This window comes from Ochotona princeps, chromosome 2, assembly GCF_030435755.1.
Source record: "Ochotona princeps isolate mOchPri1 chromosome 2, mOchPri1.hap1, whole genome shotgun sequence".
NCBI lineage: Eukaryota > Metazoa > Chordata > Mammalia > Lagomorpha > Ochotonidae > Ochotona > Ochotona princeps.
The window spans coordinates 27,013,805-27,041,659 of NC_080833.1; the positions used below are offsets into that span (position 1 = coordinate 27,013,805).

Genomic DNA, 27,855 nt, shown 5'->3' on the forward strand with positions numbered 1-27,855 from the left:
TTGGATCAAGTTCAAGTCCCTTTCTCTCCCTCCCTCTGCTAGAACTGGGGCACAGCCTGGTTCCGGGAAGCAAAAGCTCACCAGGCAATGCCTGCGTCTGTCCTGAGTTCTAATCCCAGCATTACCTTCTTGGGCAAGTGGCTGGCTTTGGTCCCATCATGATGATTGATGAGAGATGCACGCAGAGCCCTGGGTGCATAACAGGCACAGAGTTGATGGCTGTGTTTCTTTCCAGCCGCCCTGTGATTGCAACCCAGCAAACAGGCCTCAGAAATGCCAGGGCAATGTGCTGGCTGAACCCTCACCCAGCTCTAAAAGGAAGTGCCACAGTCCGTGACCACAGCTCCAACCACCCTTCCTCAGCCACTCAGCTCTGAGGGGACTGGGCAAGGGGCGTCTCTGAGCACCCCCTCTTCACTTGGCTGGGCAGCCTGACTTTGTGGCAGGTGCCTGCTGACCTCTAGGGCTCATCTAGACAGGAACCAGCCAGGCTGCAGCAGACTGGGGCAGGGGGGAATCTTGGGCTTGGGAGTCAGCGTCCAGGGGTGCCCTCTTCATGGGGCCTCCTTCCCCGTGCCAGTATCAATCCTTGCGGTACTCCTCTCTGGGTGGGAACAGGCATCCCTGGCCATCCCTGGAGGCAGTGACCCCTGCCTCTCCCTCCTGGGTAGCTCCCTGGAGGAGAGGCCAAGGGCAGGCACTGGAGGTGGCCTTGGCAGCAGGAGGAAAGGAGGGGTCAGCTTGCCTCTGGTCCCCACTCCAGGAGGCCAGCACAGCTTGACAGGCGCCTCCTCCAGTCCCAGGAGAGAGGACAGCTGAGGTGAACGCCGCAGTGGGCCGGCCTGTCCATCCGTCTGGCCTCCTCCCCGCCGGCTGCCCTTGGCTGCCCACAGAAAGCTGACTCACAGTCACGGCCAGCCGCCGACCCCACCCAGCGGCTGTCAGGCGGGGCGGCTCCGGAGGGGCGGGAGGCGGAGCCTGGCCCCGCTGGGCCACAGCCTCGGAGATCCCCTCTGCCTAAGGAGTCCTCCTCTGGGCGTCGCTGTCACTCAGGGACTTGCCGCGTCATCCGTCCCAAATTAAGGGTGGAGTGGGGTCCACCCGGGCTTTTCGGCAGGGTCTCCTCCTTGCTTGGGGGAGCTTCAAAGCTCTCTTGTACGAGCCCTGCAAGGGGTCCCAGTGTTGCCGCCCATCACTCCAAATCTCAGCTCCTCCCCTGCCACGTTAGAGACCAGCACACTGAGGGACATCATACAACCTCCTCCCTACTCTGGTCACCTCCTGCTCCCCCCCCAAACCCCCCAAAATAAAAGAACGCAGAGCTAGGGCCTCAAGACAACAATCCCCGCCCCCACCCTCCCAGGAACCTGAAGCCTTGACCCTGTTCAGTCCCCAAGCTCAGTTCCCATCCTGGGTCCTCCAATCCCTCCCTCCTCCTCCCGCTATCAGGGGCTGGAGGGAGCAAAACAGCAGCTGACCCCTCAGGCTTGAGGACGTGAGCCCTGGGGGACTGGAGCTCCCTGGGAGGACCACTCCCCTCTAGCCTCGCGGGTGGGGTGTGGAAGTGAGAATCTGGTGTCCCTTCCTGCTGCCCGCCCTGATGGGGCCCCTCCCACTTCCGACTGCCTTGGGTGTGGAGGCAGTGTCTAGGGCCTGCCTCAGATTCCTATCTCTGGGCCACACATCCCTGTGGTTTCTCTCCCCTCCGGCAGGCTCCTCCTGGACCCTTCCACGAAGAACCTAGAAGGTGGCCAGCGCTCTTGTTCCTACTGCCCCTTCCCCTGTGGGTCTGTAAGGAGCACTGCCTCTGAGCCCCATCAGGGATCTCCCCCACACCCCACGTACCAAAAGCCCAGCTTTGTGCTGAGACCAACAGCTCACTCAAGTCTGTTTCTGTGTGGAGGAGGGAAGCCGTTGGGGCCTCAACCCCTGCCTTTGCAAGGGCCCCACTTACTCTTGCTCTGCTATCCTAATACAGAGGGGGCCACGGGGAGTCCTAGGCACGTGTCAACTAGGCACAGACTCACAGAAGCACCCTCTGTCGGGCCCGGCGGCGTAGCCTAGTGGCTAAAGTCCTCGCCTTGAACGCCCCGGGATCCCATATGGACGCCGGTTCTAATCCCAGCAGCTCCACTTCCCATCCAACTCTCTGCTTGTGGCCTGGGAAAGCAGTCGAGGACAGCCCAAAGCTTTGGGACCCTGCACCCGTGTGGGAGACCTGGAAGAGGTTCCTGGTTCCCGGCATCATCGGATTGGCGCGCACCAGCCCTTTGCGGCTCACTTGGGGAGTGAAACATCGGATGGAAGATCTTCCTCTGTGTCTCTCCTCTCTGTATATCCGGCTTTCCAATAATAATAAAATCTTTAAAAAAAAGAAGAAGCACCCTCTGTCAAACTGGTCAGCCACAAAGGCCAGAGATCTGCCAGAGATGCTGTTCAGCAGGAGGGCCACAGTGGGGAGGCACTTCCTCTGCCTCCCCAGGCTGCGACCAGCACAGGACACCTGCCGCCTCCCAGGTTCCTCGGCTGCTGCCACCGCTGCCACCGGCCAGGAAAACTACTCCACAGGTCCCACAACCCTCAGATGCCTCGCTGGCCCCCCACATCCAGCATTCAGTGTGTGGGGGCAGGGGCCGGAATCCCCCACCCTAAGGATGGCTCTTCACACTTGGAGTCATTTTCTTCTCTGCCCCCCACCCCCACCCCCTAGATGTCCTTATTTGTGTGAAAGGCAGAGTAACAGAGAGGGAGGGAGACTGTTCGTCCATCTGCTGGTTCGCCCACCAGATGCTCACAGCAACCCGGGCCGGGCCACGCCAAAACCAGGAACCTAGAATTCCAACCAAGACTTGTATGTGAGTGGCAAGGACTCAAAGACCATAAGAACTCAGTCTATCATCTGCTGCCTCCCAAAACAGGCATTAGCAGGAAGCTGGATCAGAAGCAGAGGGGCTGGCACAGCAGGTTCCAGTCCCAGGAGCTCTACTCCTGATCCTGCTAACACACCTGGGGAAGCAGCTGAGGGTGGCCCAGGTGCTTGGGCGCCCACACCCACGTGGGAGACTGGGATGGAGTTCCTAGCTTCTGGCTTCAATGTGGGCAAGCCCTGCTACAGCCACATGAGGAGGGAACAGCAGATGAAGATCTCTGTCTCTACCTCTTTCTGTAACTCTGCCTTTCAAACACATATCTATCTCCATACATGTGTGTATGTATGTATACATATATATATTTAAGATTTATTTTTTTAAAGATTTATTTTATTTTTATTACAAAGTCAGATATACGGAGAGGAGAGACAGAAAGGAAGTGGAGCTGCCGGGATTAGAACCGGTGACCATATGGGATCCCGGTGCATTCAAGGCAAGGACCTTAGCCACTAGGCCACACCGCCGGGACCCAGATTTATTTATTTTTATTGCAAAGTCAGATATACAGAGAAGAGGAGAGACAGAAAGGAAGATCTTCTGTCCGTTGATTCATTCCCCAAGCGGCTGCAATGGGTGGAGGTGCGCCAATCTGAAGCCAGGAGCCCAGAGCTCCTTCCAGGTCTCCCACACAGGTGCAGGGTCCCAATGCCTTGGGCTGTCCTTACTGCTTTCCCAGGCCACAAGCAGGGAGTTGGATGGGAAGTGGAGCTGCGAGACACGAACCGCTGCCCATATGGGATCCTGGCACATGTAAAGCATGGACTTTAGCTGCTAGGCCACTGCGCCAGGCATATATATATACATATATATATGCCTGGCGCAGTGGCATATATATCCCACAGCAGCCATGGAATAGGTAGGACATACACTGGGCATTCAGAAACATGGGGTTTGTCCCAGGTGGCACCACTGTGCCACAATGCCCATCTTCTCCTTGGCTATTCCCAGCTCTTGCCAGAGTGGGAGACTTCGAGTCCCATCTGCTTGCTGGGATCCCTGCAATGAGCAGAGGTGGCGGGAAAAGCAGCACTTTGGGCTGAACTCCTGACTCAGTCCAGCTGCCACTGGATCCGGACGGGCCAGTCCAGCTCCGAGGCTGCAAGCTCAAGGTCTCTGACCTCATAAAGGACAGTCATAGAGCCATCACCCACGGAGCACCACCCCCTGCAGGTGGGTGGCTACCCACACAGGTGGGGACTGCTCCCCAGCCCTTATTTTTTGCCTTTGAAGCCCCTTCGTGAACAAAACCAACACCATCGTCATCATCTTCTTCATCTGTATTGTTTACTGTCTGCCAGCTCTGTGATAAGGACTTTGTCCACCTACGTGCCACATTGTCTTCAACTTGTCGCCACTGCTATTTTCCTGATTGTACAGGTGACCAAACTGGGCTTCAGAAGTGAGGTCACTAAGACCATAGCTGCATCACAGCTATCTGTCCATGCTCCTCTAGCAGTTGTCAGAAGGGGCCTCCCTTCAGGAGCTGTCAAGCCTCCAGGCGCCTCACATCCCGCACCGCCTCCCCGCAGGACGTCGTCGTCCCCCCCCCCCCCCGCTGCCCGCGGTGGGATTCCCATTTTTTTGTTTCCCACCCTTCTCCTGGAGCTGCTCAAAGGAAGGAGGCTGCGATGGGAAAGGAGGGGCGAGGGGGCAGGGGCAGCAGCATCTCCCAGGGGTAATCTCCCAACAATGGCCCAGCAGAGACCTGACCCTCTGGGGGTCAGGACAGCGGGCTGGGCCCGGGTACCAGAGCCCAGCTGTCCTTCCTCCCTTCTCGCTGGGGCGGTCCCTGCAGCTGCAGCAACTTCATCGACCCACCTTCCCAGCAAGCTCCCCCTTCGGCCCCAGCCGGACCGGGGTTGGCTCAAGGCCCCCACCTCCGCGGGTACCAACAAGAGGACAAGAGGGAAGCTGCTCCAGGCTCCCTAAGGACCAGGGGCTGCTTCAAGGAGCAGAGTCGAAAGACTTCAGAGGCTAAAACTCCTTTTGGGGAGAGAGGGCCTGGGCTCGGTTGCTGGAGGTGGGGGAAGTTCAGGCCCAGGACCACCCAGTTTGGTGCTGGGAGGGACCCAACAGATTAGAGACCTGGGTAAGGCATCCTCGCAGAGCTGTAATTACCCCTGGCGAGCCTGGGAGGCAGTGGCCCCGGGATGCTGGAGGAAGAGAGGCAGTAAGACTCCCAGGCCTCGGCCTCTCCCAGCCTCCGCCGGGACAGAGCCAGCGCAGCTCTGGGAGGGGTCTCCCACTGGCCTCTCCATCTCCCCCACATCCCCACCCCACCCTATCTCCATCTCATGCCCTCCCCAAGCCGATTCTGCTTAAGGTGGATGTGGGAGAAAACTGAGATTGCCGCCTCCCCGACGCCTGAGTTCCCAGGCCGCTGGGCGAACCTTGGGGTATCCCAGGCGCTCCCCCACCAGGCGGTCACCGCGGCGGGGTGAGTCACCCGAGCGCTCCCTACATAGCCTGCTCGCGCGGCGGCGCGAACCAACGCGGCCGCAGGGGGAGGCCGCCGCCCCGCGTCGCCCCGTGGCCTGGCGCCCTCCTCGGCCGCCGTCCCCCGAGCGGGGCCTCACGGGTTCTGCGTGCGGCGCTCCGAGCCTGGCCGGGGCGGGGCGCGCACGGCGCGGGGCGCGCGGGGCCGGGCCTAGGGCGCTGCGGGGGCGGCCCTCCCCGCGTCCGCACTTGGTACGCGCCGAGAGGCCAGGCCCAGCCCGGGCGGTACAATAGGGTTGGGCCGCGGCTGGGACTGGGCCGGCGCGGGGCAAGCAGTAGGATCGCGGTCGGGAGCCCACGAACACTGGGCGGACGGCAACTGCGAGCCCCGTCTCGCCCACAGCCTCTCATCTTTTCCGGAGCGCCGCCGTCTCCGACTCGTCGCCCTTTGGGCCGGGCGTGATGCGCCGCGGGAGCCCTGTCCTGGCCCCTGGCCGCCGTCGCCGTCGCCGCTGAGAACCCCTCTTTGAAAAGCCCTTGTGTGACGCCGCAGCCATGGAAAGCGGCCCGCGTGCGGAGCCGGGTCCCGGCACCCCCTCAGGTATGGTGGGAGCCACGCAGAGGCCCGAGGCGGGGAGGTCGAGGACCGCGCGCGGAGGCCGAGGGGAGGCCGTCGCCGAGCCGGGACCCCTTCCCCGCCGTCCTCCGGGAGCTGGGAAGTTTAAAAATAAAAGGCGGCTGCTGCTCGGGGCCACCTACTCATCTTCTGACAGCTGCCCCCTCCCCCACCACGGTGCACCGGGCACCCGGGATCCACAGGGATCCACTCAGGAGTTGTCGGGACGACCCCTTCTGACCCAGCCCGGTGCTTTGTCGGCTTTCCCGGCTCACCCCGGGCCCTGAAGAGCTTCTTGGGCTGAGCAGGGGGGCTCCGTCCCTTCCCCATCCCCCGTGGGGATGTGTGACCCTGGCCTGAATGTGTGTGTGTGTGTGTGTGCGCGCGCGCGCGCGCACAACACACGCGCTCGCGCATTGGGGTACAGATTCTCAGGCCTGGCGCCTTGCATTCCGAAGCCTGGGCCCTAGTGCCCCCACGCCCAAGGCCCTGGCCCAGACCTCGCCCCCACCCCATCCGTCCAGCTGCCGCGCAAAGGGCCTGTTGCTGCTGCAGGCTGGCGGGGCGGGGAGGGGGAGGAGGAGGTCTCGCCAGGCGGCTGCCAAGTAACCGGCCGGATAAAGGCGAGGGGGAGGGGGAAGCGGCATTGTTTGGGGCGAGGGCGGGAGCTGGGGAGTGGGCCACCTCCCCCTGCACCCGGGCTGGCTCCAGAGCCCACCCAACCCGATCTGGGAAGAAGCGGGGCAGAAGGAAATCTGCTTATTCTTCCCGTCCTCCTCCCCAACCTCTGGGCCTGAGTCTCTCCCTGAAGGAGGTGAAGCCGGCACCCCGGGGACCTGCTACATCCTTCCCCAGCGGCCGTTACATGCAACACACACATACACACACACACACACACACACTGTCTCAGTGTCTCCAGGCCCCAGACCTTCCTTCCCTACCGCTCACCGAGTCCACCCACCCACCACCCCCATTGCCCAGGACTTCTGCAAATCCCATTCAGAGCTGAAAGCAGCTGATGGGGGGTGGGGACAGCTTTCTGGTTGGGCCTGGTGGCGGAGGAGGAGGCTCTCTTCTCTTTCTTCCGGGAAGGGGAGAGGCAGAGCCTGCTTATTTAGGACCCAAGTTCTAGTCTTACTAACTCAGGGGGAACCCCACGGAGTCTGGGAGCCTGTCACCTCCCTGCCCCCTGGAGCATGAGCCCAGGATGAAAACAGTGTCTGTGGGTGCGGAGAGCCCAGGAGAGGTGGGGCCCCTCCCAGTGCAGGCGTGGGTGCTTGGAGGGAAATGGTGTGGGTGTGGGAGCTGGGAGGACACGGAGCGTGGGCTGCCTTCATCCGACTTGCTGGGTTTCGGGAGCTGTGTGTAAAGTGCACTGGACATGGGCCCGGGCCTGCTTGGGCTGTGCTGAGCCCAAAGGATGACCTCTATCCTGGACCCTCCATCACCCCTGTACCTCGGCACCCGAGGGTCCCCAAAGTTGGGGTGCACATGGTAGACTGAATGGGGTAGTTACCTGGACGTCGGGCACCTGAGCCCCTGGGTAGTTGGTAATGAGAGCCTATGCTGAACACCATCAGGGTGTTTTTGAACACCATCAGGGTGTTTTTGAGGCATCTAGGGTGCTGGGTGGGACAGGGTCTTCTACACACCAGGGTCTAGATGGAGTTACAGGAGCACCACCCACATAGGTGAAGGTGATGGGAATCCCCTGTGAGGCAAGGGCTTCCTGGGGAGTAAATGCTGTGCTCCTAGCATGTGTCCTGGGAATGATTGAGGCCTAGGTCTGAGGCTCAAGTGCCTGAGACATGGCTCCTGTCCCCTCGGAGGTCCCCCTTGTGCTTGTGCTTGCTGAGCATGGATAGGAGGCATGTGGCACGTGGACAAGGATGGCACCTGCTCCAGGGTCAGAAGACCCCACTCGCCATTTACTGGTCACTAGCCTGCAGCCATTGTTTCTGGCCCAAACAAATGGGAATAGTGTTATCAAGCTCGTGGGGTTAATGGGAGGGTTAGACGTGAGACATGTCAAGGAACCTGGCACACAGACACCAGACACCCACAATAAAGTGCGATTAGCATGATTGTGGTTATGCTCACGGGGGCCCATGCCAGCACGGGGGCGTGGGGCGCCCAGGGAGTCAGTTTATTGCAGAACCTTGGCTCTGGATGCACTCTAAGTCTCTACTTCTCAGCTCGCCCTCCCTGAGCCTTCAGCTTCCCCATCTGTCAAAGCAGAGGAATGCTAGAAAAGGACCCGCAGGGGCCCTGCGCTCCTCCAGCCACAGGCCCAGGCCCGAGCACAACACACAGCTCCTATTCCCTGTAAGCCCGCTCTTTGTGCTGTAATTTCTAACTTCTTCAGAGCCTGGCCAGAGACATGATTCATTAGAACATCAGGAGCTAAAATCAGGGTGGAGGGCAAGTGGGACGGGAGTCCTAGACAGACTTGAGCCAGGGAGAGGCTAAGGATAAGAGGGCTTCGGGTCCTAAAGTGGCGCCCAAGACTTGAGTGGCAGCCACCCAGCATGGCTGTGCTGGTGCCCAACCATGAGCCAGAGTGGCAGGAATGTGCCTGAGACCCCCTCCTTACCCAGTGCAGGGGAGGAAGAAGAGGCAGTTGGGCGGTAGCTGTGCTTATGGAAGACTTAACGGAGGAGGCTTTTGGGGTAGACCTGAAGGATGAGCAGAAACTGGTGAGACTGCCACAATTAGGCTGTAACAACATACAACAGCCACGCTGGCTGGCGCCTCCCCACTGCAGCTCCCTGGCCCTGCTTGGGCTGGTGGGCCCAGTAATGAGACCTCTAATGAGCCCCTAATGGGCAGTCACACATGCAAATGAGGAGTATGCCAACTTAGCCCCCAGCCCCACCACCCTCCTAGGATGAGCACCTGCTACTGCAAGGGAAGGGGGAAGGGGCTGACAGCAAGATGCAGTCAGAATGGTGGCATTTGAGGGTGGTGAGGGCAGCTCTCAGGGCCCATCGGGGCAGCCAGTCAGGCAGCAGGCACGTCCTTGGGTTCCCACTGGGCTTTGGGGCCAGGGAGAGAGCCAAGGAGCCAAGCCCAGATAATGCAGCTTTGTTGACTGCTGGTGGCTCTGCCTGGCACCCCAGGGCACAGCCTTCAGTGTTTCCTCCATCACCTCTCAGCTGCAGCTCTGCCCAGAGGGGAACAGGGAGCCTGCATGGGGTAGGCACAAGATATGGCTACCCTCCTTGCCCACCCTTGCCTGGGACAGCCCCCCTGGTAAAGCTTAGTTGGTGTTCATCTGTCAGCTCCCCACACAGTGCTTAGTTCATCAAGTGTATCAACGCATTTGTTCCCCACTTGTTCTTTACATTTCCTGGGTACGGACTAGCAGAATCCCCGAGAGGCCCATAGAGGTAGTTAGACCACTAGGCCCTGGCAGAGGTGGGATTTCCATTCAGGTCCAGTTGGCTGTGAAGTTTGTGATGCTGTCGGCATACCTGAGTCCAGCTTTCTGCCAGTGAACACCCTGAGAGGTGGCAGGTGACAATGGATCAGATCATACTGTCTCTGCTACCAGGTGGGAGTCCTTGATTGAGCTCTAGCTCTTGGCTTCACCTTAGCCCACCCCTAGCCACCTGCAGGGCTCTGGGGAGTAGAAAGCTCTCTGTCTCTCAAATAAATAATGTCACCAAGCAAAATAACATTACTGAAGTGTGTGTTAAATTATCATGACCAGGCCAGCCAGCCACAGGGTCTGACTGGCACATGAATGGTCTTGCTTGGGATCCCAGGATCTTTTCTCTGGCAGGCAGCAGTACCTCTTCCCTACCCATTCCCCTCCTCCCCGGGCTGCTGCGAATGCTGCCAAGTTGGACCAGAAGAAGGTCCCCGGCCCAGGTGGTGGTGACTTTCCCAGCCTGTGGGTCATCGCCAGGCCATGGCCCGAAGCAAGGCCTCCATTCCCAGCATGTAAGCCCCAACCTAGGCAGCGGCTGCTACTGCTGGGCTGAGGAAGGGACTGGTGGAGCTTGGGCTGCGGGATGGGGTCATTTCCTGCCGCCTAAAATAACAGGAAGTGGGTGCTCCTGATTGGAGGCTGGGAACAATGGCTGCGGGCAGGCTGAGGAGTCCTTCAGATCTGCAGTCTTAGTTCAGTTCCCGGCTTTAGAACCCATGGAAGCACACGGCCTGGTCCCAGTGCCCCACTGTGCAACCACAGGCGCAGGTCATCCCAGTCCTAGTGCACTCTCAGGCACAAGGAGTGCCAGTGCCATGGACTCGGCCTACCCCAACGCCAGCCCGATACAGTGGTCCTTCCTTCCTGCCCACCACTCATTCTGTACCCCAGGAGGCTGTCCCCCAACACCCTCCCCCAGGTAGCAAACCCACTTCAGCCCCTCAGCAGCTGCATGGCTTCAGCAAGCGTATGAACTGCTTTCAATCCATTCCCTCATTTGTAAGATGGGGTAGGAATATCTACCTCTTAGGACTGTGGCCGAGATTAAGGGACCCAGTGACTTGAACATGTTTAGCTGGGCCTAACATGTGCGATAGCCTTTGGTCTTGTTAACTGGCCTTTCTCTGGGCCCAGGCCGAGAAGTGCCTGGAAGGGGCAGGGCAAAAGTGATCTTGCTGCGGCTGTATAAATATACGGGGACATTGTGTGTGTGTGTGTGTGTGTGTGTGTGTGTCTCGGAGGAGGTTCCTGGCTCTGTGGTGTGTGGATATGTACGAGTGCCTGTGTACAGCTTTGTTTCCCGTGTATGTGTGAGAGAAGGAGGCAGAGAAGAATGTGGCTAGCCTCGCATTGTGCAGCTCCATTTGCATTGTTTGGTGTCTGGGACTGCTGTGTGTCCATCTGTCTTGATGGCCACCCTCTCCTCTGCCTCCCTTCCTGGCTGTGTCCACCTGGGCTAGTATTGCCGCCTCAAGCTCCTATGAGAGCCCGGGAGGGGAGGGGGCCTCTTGCCAGCAGTGCTGCCTGCCTCCTGCATCATGTCCCTGCCTTCCCTTGCTCCTACTGGGGCAGTGCCCTGTACACTCCCTTCCCACCCAGCTCTCATCTTGCTACTGCCTTACACCAGGCTAGAGGTGGGCACTACCCCTAGCCCCCTATCACCTGGTGACCAGCCTGGGCAGTTGCCTTCCCTGCATTCCTGTGCTCTGAGCTCACCGCCTACCTGCCTGCCTGCCCCACCTGTACCCTTTACATTTGTGGGGGAAGCCTCCCCACGGGGGAGGCACCCAATCACTTCCTGCTTTAGGGAACAGGCCAGAGCCCCAGGGTAGGGTGGTGTGACCGTCTGCCAGGGATGATGTGACAGAAGGGTTTTGTCATCGGGCAACCCTGGGTTCAAATCCCAGTTCTGACACGAACATGAATAATCCACTTGCTTGAGTAAGAGGTTTTCTCACCTGTGACATAAGGACCTTCCCCAGGACTCTGCCTTTGGCTGTCCTGAGAATTAGACAAGAGAAAGTGCCTAGTATATGGCAGGGCTTCATTGGGTTAGCTTGTTTCACTTCCTGGGCTTGGAAGCTGACAGAGGACACTCTGGGCTGTGGTGTGGTCCCTATATGTAGAGGTTACAGAGACTTGGCTTTGGGAAGCTTGGGGGCCTGACTGTATGGGGGGCTTAGTAGCTTTCCACAGTTTCCCCATTCCTCCTTCCATCCCCCCATCCATGCAGACACAGGTTTCCAGCTCAGTGCCAGACAGGTCCTGTGGAAGGCTTTGGGGCTGCACACACATTGCAAGGACCTCCCTCTCTTCTCTGTAAACCCTTACACTCATAGGGGCAGGCCGGGCCAGGGTGGGGCAGGGGGCAAGCAGACAAGAAAGCAAGGCTGGGTTTATCAGTGTTGTTAGGAATATTTGGCCTGGCAGGAGTTGCTGGGACAGGAGAAAGGAGGGGCAGGAGGAAAGGACACTGCCCGCTCCCAGAGGGGTGGGGACTGGGAAGTCAATAGCCTGAGCCCCGAGATGCCCACTCCCCTCATCCAGGGACTGGGCGCTTCTGCCTGCAGACCCCCGTGGCAGCCTCTGTGGAGGAGATGGGATCCTCTGGCTCCATTGTGTAAGCAGCTCCTGTGCCTTTGCTTTGCCCATGCTCCTCGTGCCAAGAAAGAAATACAAACTGTCTGTTTCTTATCCAGTTCTTAGCAAACACTTCTGGTTGATAGCAGCGTAGCAAAATAAAACCGGCAGTGGCAACAAGCCTGCAATCTGGCACCAACCGAAGTATGATTAGATTAAGTAGCGGAGGACTCACATTTGGTGACTGAAGGTGAGAGTAATCAGAAATGGATTAGCCATACCATCTAGATAATTAACCACAGAATGAATTGAGTTGGGTTTAATACAGTCTGTCCCCAATAACGCCGTCGTGATGCCATTACATCGGAGCTGGCGTCGTTCTGAGAAAATACCTGTGGTCAGGGCCAAGAGCCTGCCAGGTCACAAGAGAGCACCAGGCATCTTGTTGGTCTCTTGAGAAGTTGCTTTTTTGTTTTGTTTTCTTGTTGAGTTTCTGGGGTCAACACTCATTATTATTTTGATTAATTTCTACCTGAGTGGTTTAGTCCAGGCCACTGCCCAGGCTCCGTGGGGATGAAGTCGTTTTGCTTCCCTTCAAGTGTTTTATCCCTTTGCCATAATTTACCACGGGGATCTTTTCTTTATCAGAGCAAAAATACCCTTCTAGATGTGCCTTCTGTGGGCCACGGTGTCCTCAGCGTAGCCCCTAGCCCTCCTGCCGCCGCCTTTTATGATTGCCTCCCTGTCCTTGGGACCTTGCGGCCCCTGGGGGATAAATCCAGCACAGCCCAGCCTCACAGGGCTGCCTCCCTGTCCAGGAGGAGCTGACCACAAGGGAAGTTTTAAATGGAGACTGTGACCATGCTGCAAAGGCCCCCGGAGCCACAACTGTGCAGAATGAAGGAATTTATCCTAATATGAGTGGCCCGGGAAGGCCTCCCCAAGGGAATGATTGCTGAACATAGAGGAGGAGAGACTAGGATCCCATACGGGCACCACTTCCATCTGATGATTCCCCGCCCCCCAAGTGACCGCAATGGCTGATGCTGCGCCAATCAGAAGCCAGGAGCCAGGAATGTCCTCCAGGTCTCCCACATGGGTACAGGATCCCAAGGCTTTGGGCCGTCCTCAACTCCCTTCCCAGGCCACAAGCAGGGAGCTGGATGGGAAGTGGAGCTGCCGGGATTAGAACCGGCACCCATATGGGATCCTGGTGTGTTCAGGGCTAGGACTTTAGCCGCTAGGCCACCGTGCCGGGCCCTCAAGCATTTTCTTTACCTTCAGAGGAATGGCAAGGCCATGATCACACCTGTGTTTAAGAAAGTCGGCCCTGGCTGCTTAAGGGCAAGCAGGGCGGGAAGAGCTGTAATTGAGGAGGATTTTGCAGTCATCCAGTGAAGAGAGGTGCCATCTGCCAGGTTGGAGTCCACCCATTTCTTCAGTGCACAGGTAGCTACAGAGCACCTGGGTGCCAGGCCGGGCTGCATGGGCCCCAGAGCTAGAATAGCCAAGCAAAGTTGGTCCTTGTGGAGATTTTACAGTCTAGCCGCAGGAGACAGTGTTAAAGCAGTGCTAATGCCTATGGAGAAAAATAGAGTTGGGAAGAAAAAAATACTGTTGCAAAGGGATGAGGAGACTTTAATTGCACATTGTAGGTTTCATTTTTCTTTTCTGTTTTTCTTTCTTTTTATTGGAAAGGAAGATACACAGAGAGGAGGAGATATAAGAAGATCTTCTGTCTGCCTATTCACTCCCCAGATGCCCGCAATGGCCAGAGCTGTGCCAATCCAAAGCCAGGAGCTTCTTCTAGGTCTCCCACATGGGTGCAGAGTCCCAAGGCTTTGGGCCATTCCCAACTGCTTTCCCAGGCCACAAGTCTGGAGCAGGATGGGCAGTGGGGCCACTGGAATTATAAGTGGTTCCCATATGGGATCCTAGGAAGTGCAAGGCGAGGACTTTAGCCACTAGGCTACTGTGCCGGGCCCTGGCCCCTTCTTTTTGTTTTTAAGATTTATTTATTTTTATAGGAAAGGTAGATCTACAGAGAGAAGGTAAGACAGAAAGATCTTCCATCCACTTTGGTTCACTCCCCAAATGGCCGCAATGGCTGGAGCTAAACCGATCTGAAGCCAGGAGCTTTTTTCAGGTCCCCATGTAGGTGCAGTGTCCCAAAGCTTTGGACCATCTTATACTGATTTCTCAGGCCACAAGCAGGGAGCTGGATGGGAATTGGAATAGCCAGGACATGAAGTGCCAATCCTATGGGATCCTGGTGCATGAAGGTAGAGAATTAGCCAATTGAGCCATTGCGTCATGCCCTGGAAAAGAGAGAGAAAGATCTTTACAGAGAGGAGATACAGAAAGATCTTCCATCTGCTGGTTCACTCCCCAAATGCCTGCAGTAGCCTGGACTGGGCCCTGCCAAAACAGGGAAGCAGGGTCTCACTAGCATCATCGCTGCTGTGTCCTGGGGCCTACATGAGCAGGAAGCCAGAGTTGGGAAGTGGAACAGGGCATCCGATTCAGGCATTCTGACGCAGAACATAGATATCTTGACGCTGGACCACATACCCGCCCCCAACTCAACATTTTTCACAGAATCACTGGCAGCCATGCTGAGAAAAGACCACAGAGGAACCAAGAATGCAAGGGAGCAAGGAGGCTTTTGTAAGGGATGATGGCATCAGGGATCAAGGGGCTAGAGGTGGAGATGGTGAGAATTGTTTGATTCGGGATAGGCCTGAATTTTAAACACAAAGCCAAAATGATCTGCCAAGAGTTTAACTGTGAGTTTCAAAGCAGAGGAAAGGGTCTCAAATGACCCCCACTCATAAGAAAACTGGAGGGGTAGGCTCGGCATCAGCTGAGATGGGAGACATTGGAGGAGCAGGTCAGGACCTCTGTTTGGGAGTTGCATGAGCGAAACTGGCCCTCCAGGGAGAGGTCAGGGCCAGAGGTACAGATTTGGTTGTCGTCAGCACACTGGTGGTGGTGTTTAAAGTTGCGAATCTGGGTGAGATCACCCAGGGCGTGCGTGCGGGCAGACAGGAGTGCCTCGGCTGAGCCCTGGGGCTCTCTGGTGTGATTCGCTGGGAAATTAAGGAGGGGTGGTGGAGAAGTCAGAAGGAAAGCCAGGAGGGTGCTGAAAGGGGTTTCACAGCCTCCAGTGGCCAGCTGTGTCAGATGCCACCAATGGGTCATGAAAGCAGGCCACTAACTGGCTGCTGGGTTTAGCAGCGTGGCGGTCATGGGCTAGCCTGAGAGGCCCCATGGAGTGGGTACTCTTAGAAAGCGGGGAGGTGATTCTTTGGAAGCACATGCTGCTGCCCGAGTCCCTTCCAGGAGCCAGAAGTGATGGACCTCCTCACTGTCTGTACCAGCAGCTGTGGGGAACTGGCGCTCCATCAGGTTCAGGGCTGGTCCAGGGTCCCACACAGAGCTGAGATCCCCGCTTGGGCCTGTCCGGCCCTGCTGTGTCTGATGTCCGGGTGCAGAGCCCTCCCCGGCCTCACTTCTGCCACACCCTGCTTCCAGCCTCCCTTCCCAGCGCCAGTAGGGATCTGGTTGGGGATTCATTGTCTTGCCTAGTGGGTGTGATTTGCCTAGGTGAGGACAAACATCTGCCTACTAGTTTTCCTTGCAACACTTGCAGCACTCACAGGTACTTAAAGAATGACAATAAGCAGGCCTCACCCTCAGCCTGTGAGCTTGGTACTTACACATCCGGGTCTTGGCCCCAGACAGTTCTGGGTGCAGATCCTAACTATTCCATGTGTTGGTCCTGTGACCTGGGGCCAAGCACTTAGCAGGTGAGTTCTGGCTGCCTTGGCTGTTATAATGGAGAGAAGATGCTGTACCAGTCAGATGAGAGCTGCGAGGGCACGAAACACATCTCTCCATGAGTGAGGGAGGAGTAAGCACCTGCTGAATGGCTGCCACTAGATGTGCTGCTCACTGGAGCTGGCAAAGGAATTCCCAACTGGCCAGGACTGGGCCACCTTGTCCAGCTGGTATAGGGAGAGCTGGCTGGCTTGTCATGGTGCCTAGAGGCTGGCAGAGTTGGCCAGGTCACTGGGAGCCGGGCCTCCAACTAGGCCTTTGGAGCCCAGGAAGCAGGAAAGGAAGGAAGGAAGAAAGGAAGGGGGGTAGCATGAGCACTGATTGTGTCATCACCTATCTCCTGTTACAGGTGGGGCTCTGGACCAGCAATGGGGGTTACATTCAGGCTCCTTCATTTATCAGCCAAATAACCTCTAATCACTTAACCCTTTTGTACTTGGTTTTATCCACCTGTTTGGAAGAGATATTTCTAGTAACTTCATCCTAAGTATTGTCATTAAGCACTAAAGCTAATATGTGGGGAGGCAGGCATTTGTGGTATAGTGGGTTAAGCCGCCATATGTGACACCTGAGTCCCACAGTGGAGTGTCAGTTTGAGTCCCAAATGCTTTGCTTCTGGCCCACCTCCCTAGTGGGAGCCTAGGAAAGCAGCAGATGATGACCCAAGTGTTTGGGGCCCTGCCACCCATGTGAGACACCAGGATGGAGATCCTGGCTCCTGGCTTAGGCCTGGCCCAGCCCCAGCTGATGTAAGCATTTGGGGAGTAAAACAGAGGATGTAAGATCTTTGTCTCTTCCTCTCTCTTTGTCATGCTGTTTTTCAAATAAACAAACTAATTCTTTTTAAAGGTTTATTTTATTTTTATTGGAAGGGCAGAATACAGAGAGGAGAGACAGAGAAAGAAAGACCTTCTGTCTGCTAGTTCATTCCCCACAGTGGCTGGAATTGAGCTGATCTGAAGCCAGGAGACAGGCGCTTCTTTTAGGTTTCCCACATGGGTTCAAGGGCCTGAGAGCTTGAGCATCCTCCACTGCTTTACCAGACTATGAACAGGGAGCCAGCGTGGAAATAGAGCAGCCAGTACCACTGTGGAGTGGATAACGTCTACACAACGTACAGGAGGAGCTGTAGCACAGAGGACACACAGTGAGAAAGCGGAATTCAGATACTCTCATTTCGTAGCCAGAGGACTCCCACCTCCCTGGAAAAGGCACCAAGCATGCCAAAGGCCACTCCTGGGGTGCCCCTCCCTGCCCATGTGTTTTTATCTGTAGGGAGGGGCTGCATGCCAGAGTCCAAGAGAACCAGGGTTCCCAGAGCTTGGTGGCAGCATCCAGGAGAAAGAAGTGCTTCCCCAGGGGGCCTCCTTGCTCAGCCTGGCCTTGTTTCCCACACCCAGGTGGGTGGCTGTGTCCCTGCAGGTTCCTTGGTCCCCAGTAAGTAACAGCAGATGGCATCAGCAGATGTCTGACACCTGAGTGCTGAGGCTGCTCTTGGTAAGACCTGGAGGCACCCTGAGACCCGCAGAAAAGAGTGTTGGCTGGCATATGAATTATACCAGGCATTTCACTGCCACCAATACTAGCTTATGCCTAGTGCCTCTGTTTTACAGATAGGAAAACTGAGGCTTAGAGAGGTTGAATATCTTGCCCAAGAATACTTGCTGGGAAAGAAAGCCCCCTTTCCTGTCTTTGGGTGCTAAACTCAGAAAAGTTAAGGTGGCTGATGCTGAAAGCCCATCTTGCTGCCGGCCCTTGGTAGACTCACGCCCTCGTATGTGCTCATTTGCTAGGTCACGTGGCTGATTTACTTGGTTCCTAGCTGTCTTTTATAGGGTTCCTGGAATGTTCATGTCTTCAAGAAAGAAATCTGAGAGTAACTAGGGGAAAAGAAGTTATAAAGTGGGTGCAATTGATTGCCCATCCCACTGGGGATTTTAACATAGGCATCCCACTTGTGCCCACATTTGTGTCCTTCCTGTGGGTTAGTCCCCCATGTCTAGCACTGGTACCCTCTGTGAGTCAGGTCCTGGGACCCAGAGGTGGAGTAGAAAGGCGAGGGAGGCAGGCATGGAACCCAGGCATCACCATTTGGTACACTAATAAGGGCTAAAGTTTACTCCATTTGTTTTCTCAGTACGCCCTTGCACCTCTCCATCCCATGGCACATGCCCTTCTCCTAGTCAGGACCTACCCCGCCTCACTTTACCCAATGCAGCAGCTCATCCTCAGCTCTCTGCTCAGCTGTGACTCTCCTTCAGGAAGCCCCCCAATGTAGATCAACCATCCCCGCTAGGCTGTCCCTCCCCCAACCCCCCGACACAGTCCTTGCTCTACTGTAACTGCCAGGTGCTTTGCCTGTCTGCCCTGCTGGAGGGTGAGGACCACACAGGCAGGGGTAGCACCTGCTTTCCCACCCCTGTCTCGTTAGTATATATGGGAACAGACCCAGCACATACACAGAACACACATGTCTGAATGAACGAGGCAGTTGGATGAGAAGGCAGCCCTGGTACACACTGACTTTCTTCCTGTCTTGTGTCACTCTTACAGCTATGGGAGCCAGGAGGCCCCCGGAGCCCAGGCCTTCTCCAGAGGGTGACCCATCCCCCCCGCCACCACCACCCCCAATGTCAGTCCTGGTCCCGGACACTCCTCCAGACACCCCTCCTGCCATGAAGAATGTCACCAGCCCTAAGCAGCTCTCGCCGGAGCCAGAGAACCCCTCAGGACAGGTGGAGCCTCTGCCAGCACCCCAACAGGAAGAATCCCCTTCTCCAGAAGCAAAGAATAGGGGGCCCTCCCCACCAACCACAGGCCCACGGGACGCCAGACCTGCTCGAAGGAGCAGTCAGCCATCCCCAACGGCAGTGGCAGCGCTGGCCTCCGACAGCCCCCCCGCCAAGCCAGGTGTGTTGGAAGTCCACAGAGCTGCACTTGGGGACATCCCCCTCCTGGCTCTGTAGGAGATGGGGAAAGGGATGAGGGCTGGAGGGAGCACCCCCCACTCCACTCCAGGGAAGATTCTGATGGGTTTGTGCTTGTTCTCTGCTAAGATGTCAAGAAGGCGGGAGAGAGACATAAGCTGGCCAAGGAGCGGCGAGAAGAGCGGGCCAAGTACCTTGGTGAGTGAGCAGGTGGCATGGTGATCACTGGAGCCACCGCCATCCTATTAATAACACTGATGCTTCTGGACCATTTCATTATGTATGCCGCATTAAGAGCAGCGCACACGGCGTCTCAGTCCTCGCAGCCCATCAAAGATACAACGGCTCAGGGAGCTGAAATCCTTTGTAAAAGCTGCAGGGCCAGTGGAATAGCTGAGACACACCCAGAAAGCCCCAGCACACTCCACATCTCCACCCCCACCACCACAGTGTGTGGGCAGCTCTGCTGGAGGACCCCATGTAGGATGGCTATCTTGTACTGAAAAACTTGCTTCTCTTTCAGTCCTGACACCTGAGGGCTAACCCGGGAGAAGCAGGCCTCCCGCGAGGAGGACTGTGTTCAGGATGGCTCCCACGGGAGCAGATGTCTGAGCATGGCAGGGGTTGGGGGGCTCCACTTCAGGGCTGGGGCAGCAGTAGGCAGGCTGCTTGGAGGAGATGCACTTGGCTGTGAGCAGCCTGCAGAAGCCCTCACCCAGCACTGGGCTCCTTCTCTCACAGCGGCCAAGAAGGCGGTTTGGCTGGAGAAGGAGGAGAAAGCAAAGGCGCTGCGGGAGAAGCAGCTGCAGGAGCGCCGGCGGCGGCTGGAGGAGCAGCGGCTCAGAGCAGAGCAGCGCAGGGCCGCCCTGGAGGAACGGCAGCGGCAGAAGCTTGAAAAGAATAAGGTGGGGGTCTACCACTTTCTTGCAACTGGGTGCTCATAAGCCTAGAACGCTGCCCCCATGCCTCTGTGGCATCATGTCTGCATGGCCCTCGGCCCACAGTTGTGTCCCTGTGTCACAGCGTCTGGGCATCCTTACAGCTGCAGTGTTTGTGTCCATATGAACCACTGCCCACATCTGTATGCAGGCCCACGTGGCCATGTGGCCATAGTATACTTGTCCCTTAGCATCTACGGGGGATTGACTCTAGGACCCCCACATGCCAAAATGGTGGATGGTCAAGTCCCTTGTATCAAAGAATGTAGTATTTTTATAGAAGCTGTGCACATCCATTCACATGTGGTTTAATTTTTATTTCATTTTATTTAAAAGGAAGATATATATGGGCAGGCGGATCTCCCTTCTGCTAATTCACTCCCTTAATGCCCATAGTAACTAGGGCTGGGCCAGTGTAGGTCTTCCACATGGCAGGCAGGGAGCTAAGTGCTTGAACCATCATCTACTGCCTGGTAGGATGCATGTTAGTAGGAAGCTGGGTCTGAAGTAGAGCAGCTGGAACTTAAACCAGAACTCTAATATGGGATGTTAAGGCATCCCAAGCAGTGACTTAACCCATTTGGCCAAACGTTCACAGATTGGATACTTTAAATCATTCAGTTAAAACACCTAATTAATGCCATGTAACTCGTCCCGGTACTGTACTGTGTTGTTTAGGAAGTAGGGAAGGGAGGAGCGTCTGTGGGTTCAGCAGAGGCAGTCGCTTTTTTTCCCGACACTTTGTCGGCAGTTGGTTGACCGCAGGTGTAGATGCATAAATACGGAGGGCCCACTGTGTACAGACGAAGTGTCTGCATGAGCCCAGGCCTGACACACAGGTAGGGCTCTGGCTCAGACCCTGGTGAGGAAATGATGGGAGTCATGGCCCAGCCCTGCCGAGGAGTCACAGGCTGCAGGGGACACCTAGCCCTTGAGGTCAGGATCCCAGTGCCAAGGGGAGCTCATCTTGCCCAGCAGCCCCCAGGTAGGGCAAGGACCCCAGGTCTCAGCTGCAGCTTTTACACCCAGGAAATGACTCAAGAACAGCCAGAAACACCTCAAGAGCAAGTCGAAAGGGATCTAGCACACATGGTCCTTAGTCATCGCAGGGCTTCCGTAACCTTGGTTACCTGCATGAGTCAGGGAAAGCTTCCTGGGGGGGAACCAGGAGGTGCTGTCCCTGGAAGCAGAAAGGCCTCTCTCCCAGGTCGCCATGAGTGATTCTGAATGCAGACCTCTCTCCCCTGGCCGCCCCCTCCAGGAACGTTACGAAGCAGCCATCCAGCGGTCAGTGAAGAAGACGTGGGCCGAGATCCGACAGCAGCGCTGGTCCTGGGCAGGGGCCCTGCACCACGGCTCTCCAGGACATAAAACCAGTGAGTGGGCCGGAGGGGCTGCTGAGCGAGCGGGCAGGAGAGGCTGGGCAGAGAGCAGCCCCTCACAGGAGGAGCCGGCAGCTCCCTGTGGCAGGCGTGGCTTGCTCCATGGGACCATGGCTTCTGAGACGGTGTGTGAACAAGCGACCGATTCAGACACACCTGCTCCAGTTGGCCTGTTCTTCAAACCTGTCATTTTAGGAGTAGCCTTGTGTGTTCCTGTCAGTTGTTAAGTTGGTAATCATAAAAAGAGACGTTAACGCCCCACAGACATTGTCACCCTCTGTCTCGGAAGGTAGATGCTTGTGTCTGAGTCTTCCTCATGGCGAGCTGTCGTGGGTTCTAGTCTGATCCCGGCTGGCATGGATGGTCACCATGTTGGACACCCCTGCAGCGGCGAGGTTCCGTGTTTCTAGCTGCTTCTCTTGAAGTCTGTGCGTGTGGAGCTGCCTCCATGTGGCTTGATGTCTGCCTTGGTGTATATCTGTGACCTTGGAGATCTCCGGAGGGGGGTGCTCCCGAGTCACAGACTCGGGGTCCAGCCCTGGCACTTGCAGGGTGACCATTAACTTCTCAATGTCTCGCTTTCTTCATCTGTATAATGGGGGTGATGAGCCTGTCCATCCCCCTCCCCCCGCCAAGCTTGTAGGTAGATGTCTGGAGGATCAAAGTGAGGTAATGTGTGCCTGGCACCTGGTAAGCAACCAGCATGGTCAGCCCCCACAGGTGTCGCCACTGGACTGCCTCCAGGTGCTTGTGCCCATGTGTATCTGGGTCTGGGTCTGACGCGTGGTCGTCCATCAGTGTCTTTGTTTCTGTCCATGCATGTCTACATATGCGTGCGCATGTGTGCATACCCACCGCGCTCTGCCTGTCTGCATGTCCTTGTCTTGGTGTGTCCGGGCGACTATGTGGGTTTGTGCAAGTGACTGTGACCATGTGGGTTGCTGTTTAGGAACCTCTTTGCATTTGTCCCAGTATGTGGGTGTCGTATCCATAGCGCCTCAGCCGGGCACTGTGAGCAAGCGCCAACCCTAGCTGTTGTGGGGAGGGGTTGCAGTACCCAGCTCTAGGGAACTGGCTGCCTTCAGCCTGGCCAGGAAGATTGTAGTTTTTCTAGTTTCATACCATCTCCTCCCTCTATTCCTTCTCCGTCGGCTCCCCCAGCCCAGGTTGCCTTGGGTCACCTGCTCCCCACCTTCCCTTTCCCAGGCCAAGGTGGCCTCCCCGGCCTCCATCCCCACCTGCCCACTTGTCCCTCTCCTGCCCTGCCCTCGGAGCACCCTGCATGGAAGGCCTCAGTGCCCCCCTGGCTCCTGTCTGGCCCGGCCCTAACGCCGTGTCTTTTCCCCTCCAGGTGGGAGCAGGTGCTCCGTGTCGGCAGTAAACCTGCCCAAACACGTGGACTCTATAATCAACAAGCGGCTCTCAAAGTCCTCTGCCACGCTCTGGAACTCCCCCAGTAGAAGTAAGAGAAGGCCCAGCCTTCCCCCTCCAGAGCCCCCCTCGTAGTCCCCCACCAAACAACCTCTAGAGCTCTGCCAGAATGCCACCCCACCATCCCCACTTAACCCACTGGGGCTCTGTGCCCCTGGGGGAGCCGGCATTGTGCCCCACAGGAGAGGCAAGCAGAGACAAAAGACAATGCCCAAGAGGGCAGAAAGCCTGGCAGGGGCCTCCAGTACAAGTTAGGAGCAGTGGCTGGAGGTGGGGACGGGGGCAGGCAGCCTTATCTCCAACCACACCAGCCAGCTAGCCTGGCCAAGTGTAGGCAGGTGGCCTTACCCACCGCGTGTCAGACCAGTCTGGGGCCTGGGGATGGGGGGAGGGGGCCCTGTGTGCAGCCTTGAACAACCTTCAGAGCCAGAGCTGTGGCCAGCCAGGGTGGCACAGTCCTGCTTTCCCACCATGCCCAGATACTCACAGTGAAGGAGCCATGATAGGAGTTATTTATAAGTTTCTCTAGCTTTTATTTGGTTGCTCTGTTGCCTAGCAACCAAATCAGCTGCTGTACCAACCCCACCTGACTGAGGCTTAAAAATAACCCAGCAGCTGAGGGGAAGAGCTGGATAGCCTAGGGCACCCAGGCAGGCTCACAGCCTCTCCCTGGCACAGGACTCTCGCTACGGGCTCAGGGGAGCACAGGGACCCTCACAGTGCCAAACTCAGGGGAGCTCGCCACACACCCCCACCAACCCTCTGGAACTGAGAAGGCCACTGGGAAGCCCCAGTCCTGGGGGGCTCCTTCGTGTGTGTTCCCAGTTCAGAAACCTTTCCCTTGGGGAGAGCCATGTAGGGGACCCTCAGATGATGGTGGATGGGTGCCCAGCAAATGTCTGGTGGCCTGGGTCTGCAGTGAAGGTCCACCCGTGCCTCTATGAGCACTGACCGGCTCCGCCTGGTATTTCTTCCCCAGATCGCAGCCTCCAGCTGAGCGCATGGGAGAGCAGCATCGTGGATCGTCTCATGACGCCCACCCTCTCCTTCCTGGCTCGAAGTCGCAGTGCGGTCACACTGCCCCGCAACGGCCGGGACCAGGGTAGGGGCAGCGGCCCTGGGAGACCTCTGACGAGGGTCCGGGCAGGGGCCAGCGTTGCCCCGCGGCCGCACCCCGACCCCACTCATCCCTCCGCAGCCGTGCCCCTGTGCCCGCGCTCGGCCTCAGCCAGCCCCCTGACGCCGCCTTGCAGCGCGCCGCGAAGCGTGCACCGCTGCGCCCCTGCGGGGGAGCGCGGAGACAGGCGCAAGCTCAGCGCCGGGGGCAGCCCTGCCGCGGTTCGCCGCCGGCCCGAGGCCTCGCCGGTGAGTGGCTGCAGGCAGGCGGGGGGCAGGCGGCTTCGGGCAGAGTGCGGGGGCCGCTGACCAGTATTCCCGCCCCCCGCCCCTCCCCACCAGGTGCAGAAAAAGGAGAAGAAGGACAAGGAACGGGAAAATGAAAAAGAAAAGAGCGCCCTGGCCCGGGAGCGTAGCCTCAAGAAGCGCCAGTCGCTACCCGCCTCCCCGCGCCCGCGCCTCTCGGCCGGCGCCTCCGAGCTCAGGTGGGCGCTGTGGGCGGTGCGGCCATTCATTCACTCAATGACGGTCACCTGCACGTGGTGCGCGCCCCACCCCTAGAGCACTAGTTCCTCCAGAGCAGGTTTTTCTGTTATTTCTCTAAGCCCCTTCCTCCTCTCCCTTCTTGCTTTTGTTCTTTGGCAGCGTGGCCTAGTGGCTAAGGTCCTCGCCTTGATCCCATATGGCCGCTGGTTCTAATCCCGGCAGCTCCACTTCCTCTCTCTCTCTCCTTCTCTCAGTATATCTGACTTTGTAATAAAAGTGAAATAAATCTTTAAAAAAAAAAAAAAGATTTATTTACTCAAGTGAAAGGCAGAGTGACAAAGGGTCTTTATCCACTGGTTCACGCCCCAAATGGCTGCACCCCAGCGAAGGCCACGAACCCACCTGGAATTCCATCCCTGTCTCCCCCATGAGTAGCAGGAGCCCAAGTACTTGGACCAAACTCTGCTGCCTTCCCAGGCGCATTAGCAGGGAGCTGGATTAGAAGCGAAGCAGTGGAGACAGGAGCCAGTGTTCACACAGAGGCCTGGTGACAGGCCCCCTTCTGTTTGGATCACTGGAATACCCCCCATGGATGGCTCACTACCTGATAGTGTTGACAAGTTCTGGAGACATATTGGCACCTCAGCCAGGCCCATTTTCTGCCCTCATGAAGCTTGCAGGCTACCAGGAAGACATCAGAGGGACTTAGAAATCTCTCAATGCACAGGGGCTATGGAGGGTGGGAGGTGGGGCCCAGACCTCGCTGGGGGATGCTCCCCTGAGTTAGGCTGTGCTCCAAAAGGGAGTGTGCACTCGCTGGCAGCACCTTCTCCACCTAACCCTCTTTGCTTCTCTTGCAGCCCCAAATCCAAGGCCCGGCCAGCCTCTCCTTCCACGCCCTGGCACAGGCCTGCCTCCCCCTGCCCCAGCCCAGGGCCAGGCCATGCTCTGCCTCCAAAACCTCCTTCCCCCCGGGGCACCACCGCTTCCCCCAAGGGCCGGGTTCGGAGGAAGGAGGAGGTGAAGGAGACCCCCAGTGCAGCAGGGCCCGAGGACAAGAACCAGAGCAAGCGCAGGGCCAGTGAGGACAAGGAGCCTGCTGCCCCAGCCTCCCCTGTGCCCTTGGCCACGCCCCCGCCCACCCCTGCCCCGCCCCCGAAGGAGCAGCCCACCACTGAGACCCCTGCAGGTGGGTGTGTGGAGAAGCCCCCTCTGGCTGGGTGGGGAGAGGGGCAGTGCCCACAGATGCCTGGGCATTGTGGGACTGGGGAGCAGGAAAGGCAGATGGCCCCTGCCGGCCAGCCCTGGGTCCAGGCCGGGAGTGCAGGCCACTCTGGGTCAGTTGAGGCCCCAGGGGCCCACAGGTGTCCCTGTGGAGGTGAGTTAACTCCTGGTCCTGGATTCCCTCCAGACACTGCTGCTCCAATCTCGACCTCGATTTCCACCCCAGCCCCCGCGCCACCAGCTACCCCGAGCAAACCCATGGCCGGCACCACTGACCGAGAGGAGGCCACTCGGCTCCTGGCAGAGAAGCGGCGCCAGGCCCGGGAGCAGCGCGAGCGCGAGGAGCAGGCGCGGCGGCTGCAGGCAGAAAGGGACAAGTGAGTGCGCCCCCTCGGGCGGAGGGCCTGCGGGAGGGCTGGGACGAGGGCTCCGCTGGCGAGACCCTGAGCGAGGGAATTCGCCCTAGGCGAATGCGAGAGGAGCAGCTGGCGCGGGAGGCGGAGGCCCGGGCCGAGCGGGAAGCCGAAGCCCGTAGGCTAGAAGAGCAGGAAGCCCGCGAGAAGGCGCAGGCCGAGCAGGAGGAGCAGGAGCGGCTGCAGAAGCAGGTGCTCGGCGGCGGGCGGGGCGGCTGGGTGCGGGGCCTCGTCCGAGGAAGGGCTGGGGGTGCGGTGGGGCCCAGGCTCACGGAGATCTTTGGCAGAAAGAGGAGGCCGAAGCTCGGATGCGGGAAGAAGCGGAGAGGCAGCGTCTGGAGCGGGAAAAGCACTTCCAGCGGGAGGAGCAGGAACGGCAGGAGCGCAGGAAGGTGGGCGGGGCGGCGGGAGCGGGTGGGATGGGGGGCACTTCCCACCTGGGTGGTGCGCGGGGCCCGCTGGAAGGGCTGCTGGCCAGTCTGGAGACTCCAAGCCCCGGCCTTGGCCTTGTAGAAGTTTAGGACAAGGAGGAGCTGCTCCACTTCTAGGGCAACCAGGCCAAGTTCTGGTTTATGGCCTAGAAAGAGTTGCTGTGATCTGGGAAGCGCCCTTGAGCCCCAAAGACCGGGGCTGGCTGGTGGGAGATGGAGGATTCCATTAGGGCTTGGACTTAATGACCTGGGGTCTCCAAACAGCGCCTGGAAGAGATCATGAAGAGGACCCGGAAATCAGAAGCTGCCGAAACCAAGGTCAGGATTCCCCAGAGGGCAGTGTTGGATGTTGGGGTCAGGGTTGAGGGTGCAGGAAGAAGGCTATGGATGGGCACCCAAGCCAGAGCCAAGGGGCATGGTACCACTTGGCACCTGGTCTGAACAGCCAAGTGAGGCGAGGAAGGCCTTTGGCCTGACTGCTCTTCTCTTCATCCCAGAAGCAGGATGGGAAGGAGGAAAAAGTCAACAATTCCAGCCCAGGTAAAGCCCCACTCCCTCCTCCCTCTCCCCCAGCTACCTGCTGCCTCCCAGCCCCTGACCAGTGGCCATGCCTTCCCTGTGCAGAGCCTGGGAAGGCAGTGGAGGCTCGGCCCTCAGGGCTGCTGAAGGAGACAGTGCAGAAAGAAGAGCTGCCCCCACAAGAGCCTCAGTGGAGGTACCAGCCCCTCAAGGCCAGGGAGTGGGGAGGCGGGCTCAGGCTGCTGCTGGTGGGGGCCTGGGCTGGCCTAGGAAGCCAGGTGCTGAGCCTCGGTCCCTGCTCCCACAGCCTGCCCAGCAAGGAGCTGCCAGGGTCCCTGGTGAATGGCCTGCAGCCCCTGCCAGCACCCCAGGAGAATGGCTTCTCCCCCAAGGGACCCTCTGGGGACAAGAGTCTTGGACGGGCCCCAGAGACGCTGCTGCCCTTCGCCGAGGCAGAAGCCTTCCTCAAGAAAGCTGTGGTGCAGCCCCCGCAGGTCACAGGTAGGGACCCCTGCCCTGCCCTCTCTGCTCCATGCCTTCTGGGCCTGGGAGCCTGGGCTGCTTTGACTGACCACTCCGCCTCCTGCAACCCCTTTTCCTCAGAAGTCCTCTAAGGCACAGCTGGGAAGGCCCCTCCGCAGCACCTGCCAAGATGTCTGGAGGAAAGAGAGAGAGAGAGAGAAGAAATGGGGAGCAGCCTGGGCCCCTGGCGGTCCTCGCTGTTGTTTGTAACCTGCACCTTATAGACGGACATCTCTGGCTGGAGCAGGCCTGCCCTTAGTGCATTTGTGTGCTCCCACGCGCGGACACCTCCCCTGCCCCGCACACACGCACACTCACAGCCTCTTTGGCCTGGTCCCTCAGGGAAGGGCCACCTGTAGTATTTGCCTGGGTTCCGTGGGGTACAGCGGATGTGAATACTGTACATAGCTCGGGCTCAGACCCCTCTATTGTGGAGGGGACGGCGCAGGAGGCAGACCCTTCCCCAGGCTCCCTGGGGAGATCTTCCTCTATTTAACTGTAACTGAGGGGGGACCCCAGGCTAGGGGTGGGGGCACCTTGAGCTTCAGGGGTACCCCTGCCTTCTGCCTCGCGGAATCAGTGTTACTGCATCCAATCAAACGTCTCCTGAAATAAAGTGAGAATAAGTCTG

At 58.0% G+C, this 27,855-nt stretch overlaps 1 protein-coding gene across 7 annotated transcripts; it reads left to right on the forward strand.

The window, feature by feature from the left end:
- The first annotated feature begins 4,124 nt into the window (after nt 1–4,124).
- On the forward strand, nt 4,125–27,855 carry MAP7D1 (MAP7 domain containing 1). Of its 7 annotated transcripts, none has more exons than XM_058678886.1 (18): nt 4,125–4,307; nt 5,770–5,967; nt 18,389–18,745; nt 18,892–18,960; nt 19,504–19,667; nt 20,962–21,076; nt 22,434–22,544; nt 23,493–23,878; nt 23,972–24,114; nt 24,976–25,304; nt 25,527–25,716; nt 25,806–25,944; nt 26,040–26,144; nt 26,448–26,501; nt 26,681–26,723; nt 26,808–26,898; nt 27,010–27,203; nt 27,306–27,855. In XM_058678886.1, exons 2-18 carry the CDS (start codon nt 5,922–5,924, stop codon nt 27,314–27,316), a joined length of 2,547 nt encoding a protein of 848 aa, XP_058534869.1. In that variant the 5' UTR covers nt 4,125–4,307; nt 5,770–5,921; the 3' UTR covers nt 27,317–27,855. The 7 variants fall into 7 exon arrangements, with proteins under 7 accessions (XP_058534869.1, XP_058534875.1, XP_058534882.1 ...); XM_058678892.1 differs by lacking the exon at nt 4,125–4,307 and adding an exon at nt 5,528–5,618; XM_036494357.2 differs by lacking the exon at nt 4,125–4,307 and having other exon boundaries at nt 5,635–5,967; nt 23,493–23,615; nt 23,712–23,878.

What these genes read in the sequence shown, in the direction of transcription:
- MAP7D1 (XM_058678886.1), top strand. Translation starts at nt 5,922, where the DNA reads ATGGAAAGCGGCCCGCGTGCGGAGCCGGGTCCCGGCACCCCCTCAG. An exon ending in CTCTCCAGGACATAAAACCA is followed by an intron (nt 21,077 to 22,433) that starts GTGAGTGGGCCG and finishes TTTCCCCTCCAG; the next exon opens with GTGGGAGCAGGTGCTCCGTG. An exon ending in GCCGGCGCCTCCGAGCTCAG is followed by an intron (nt 24,115 to 24,975) that starts GTGGGCGCTGTG and finishes CTTCTCTTGCAG; the next exon opens with CCCCAAATCCAAGGCCCGGC.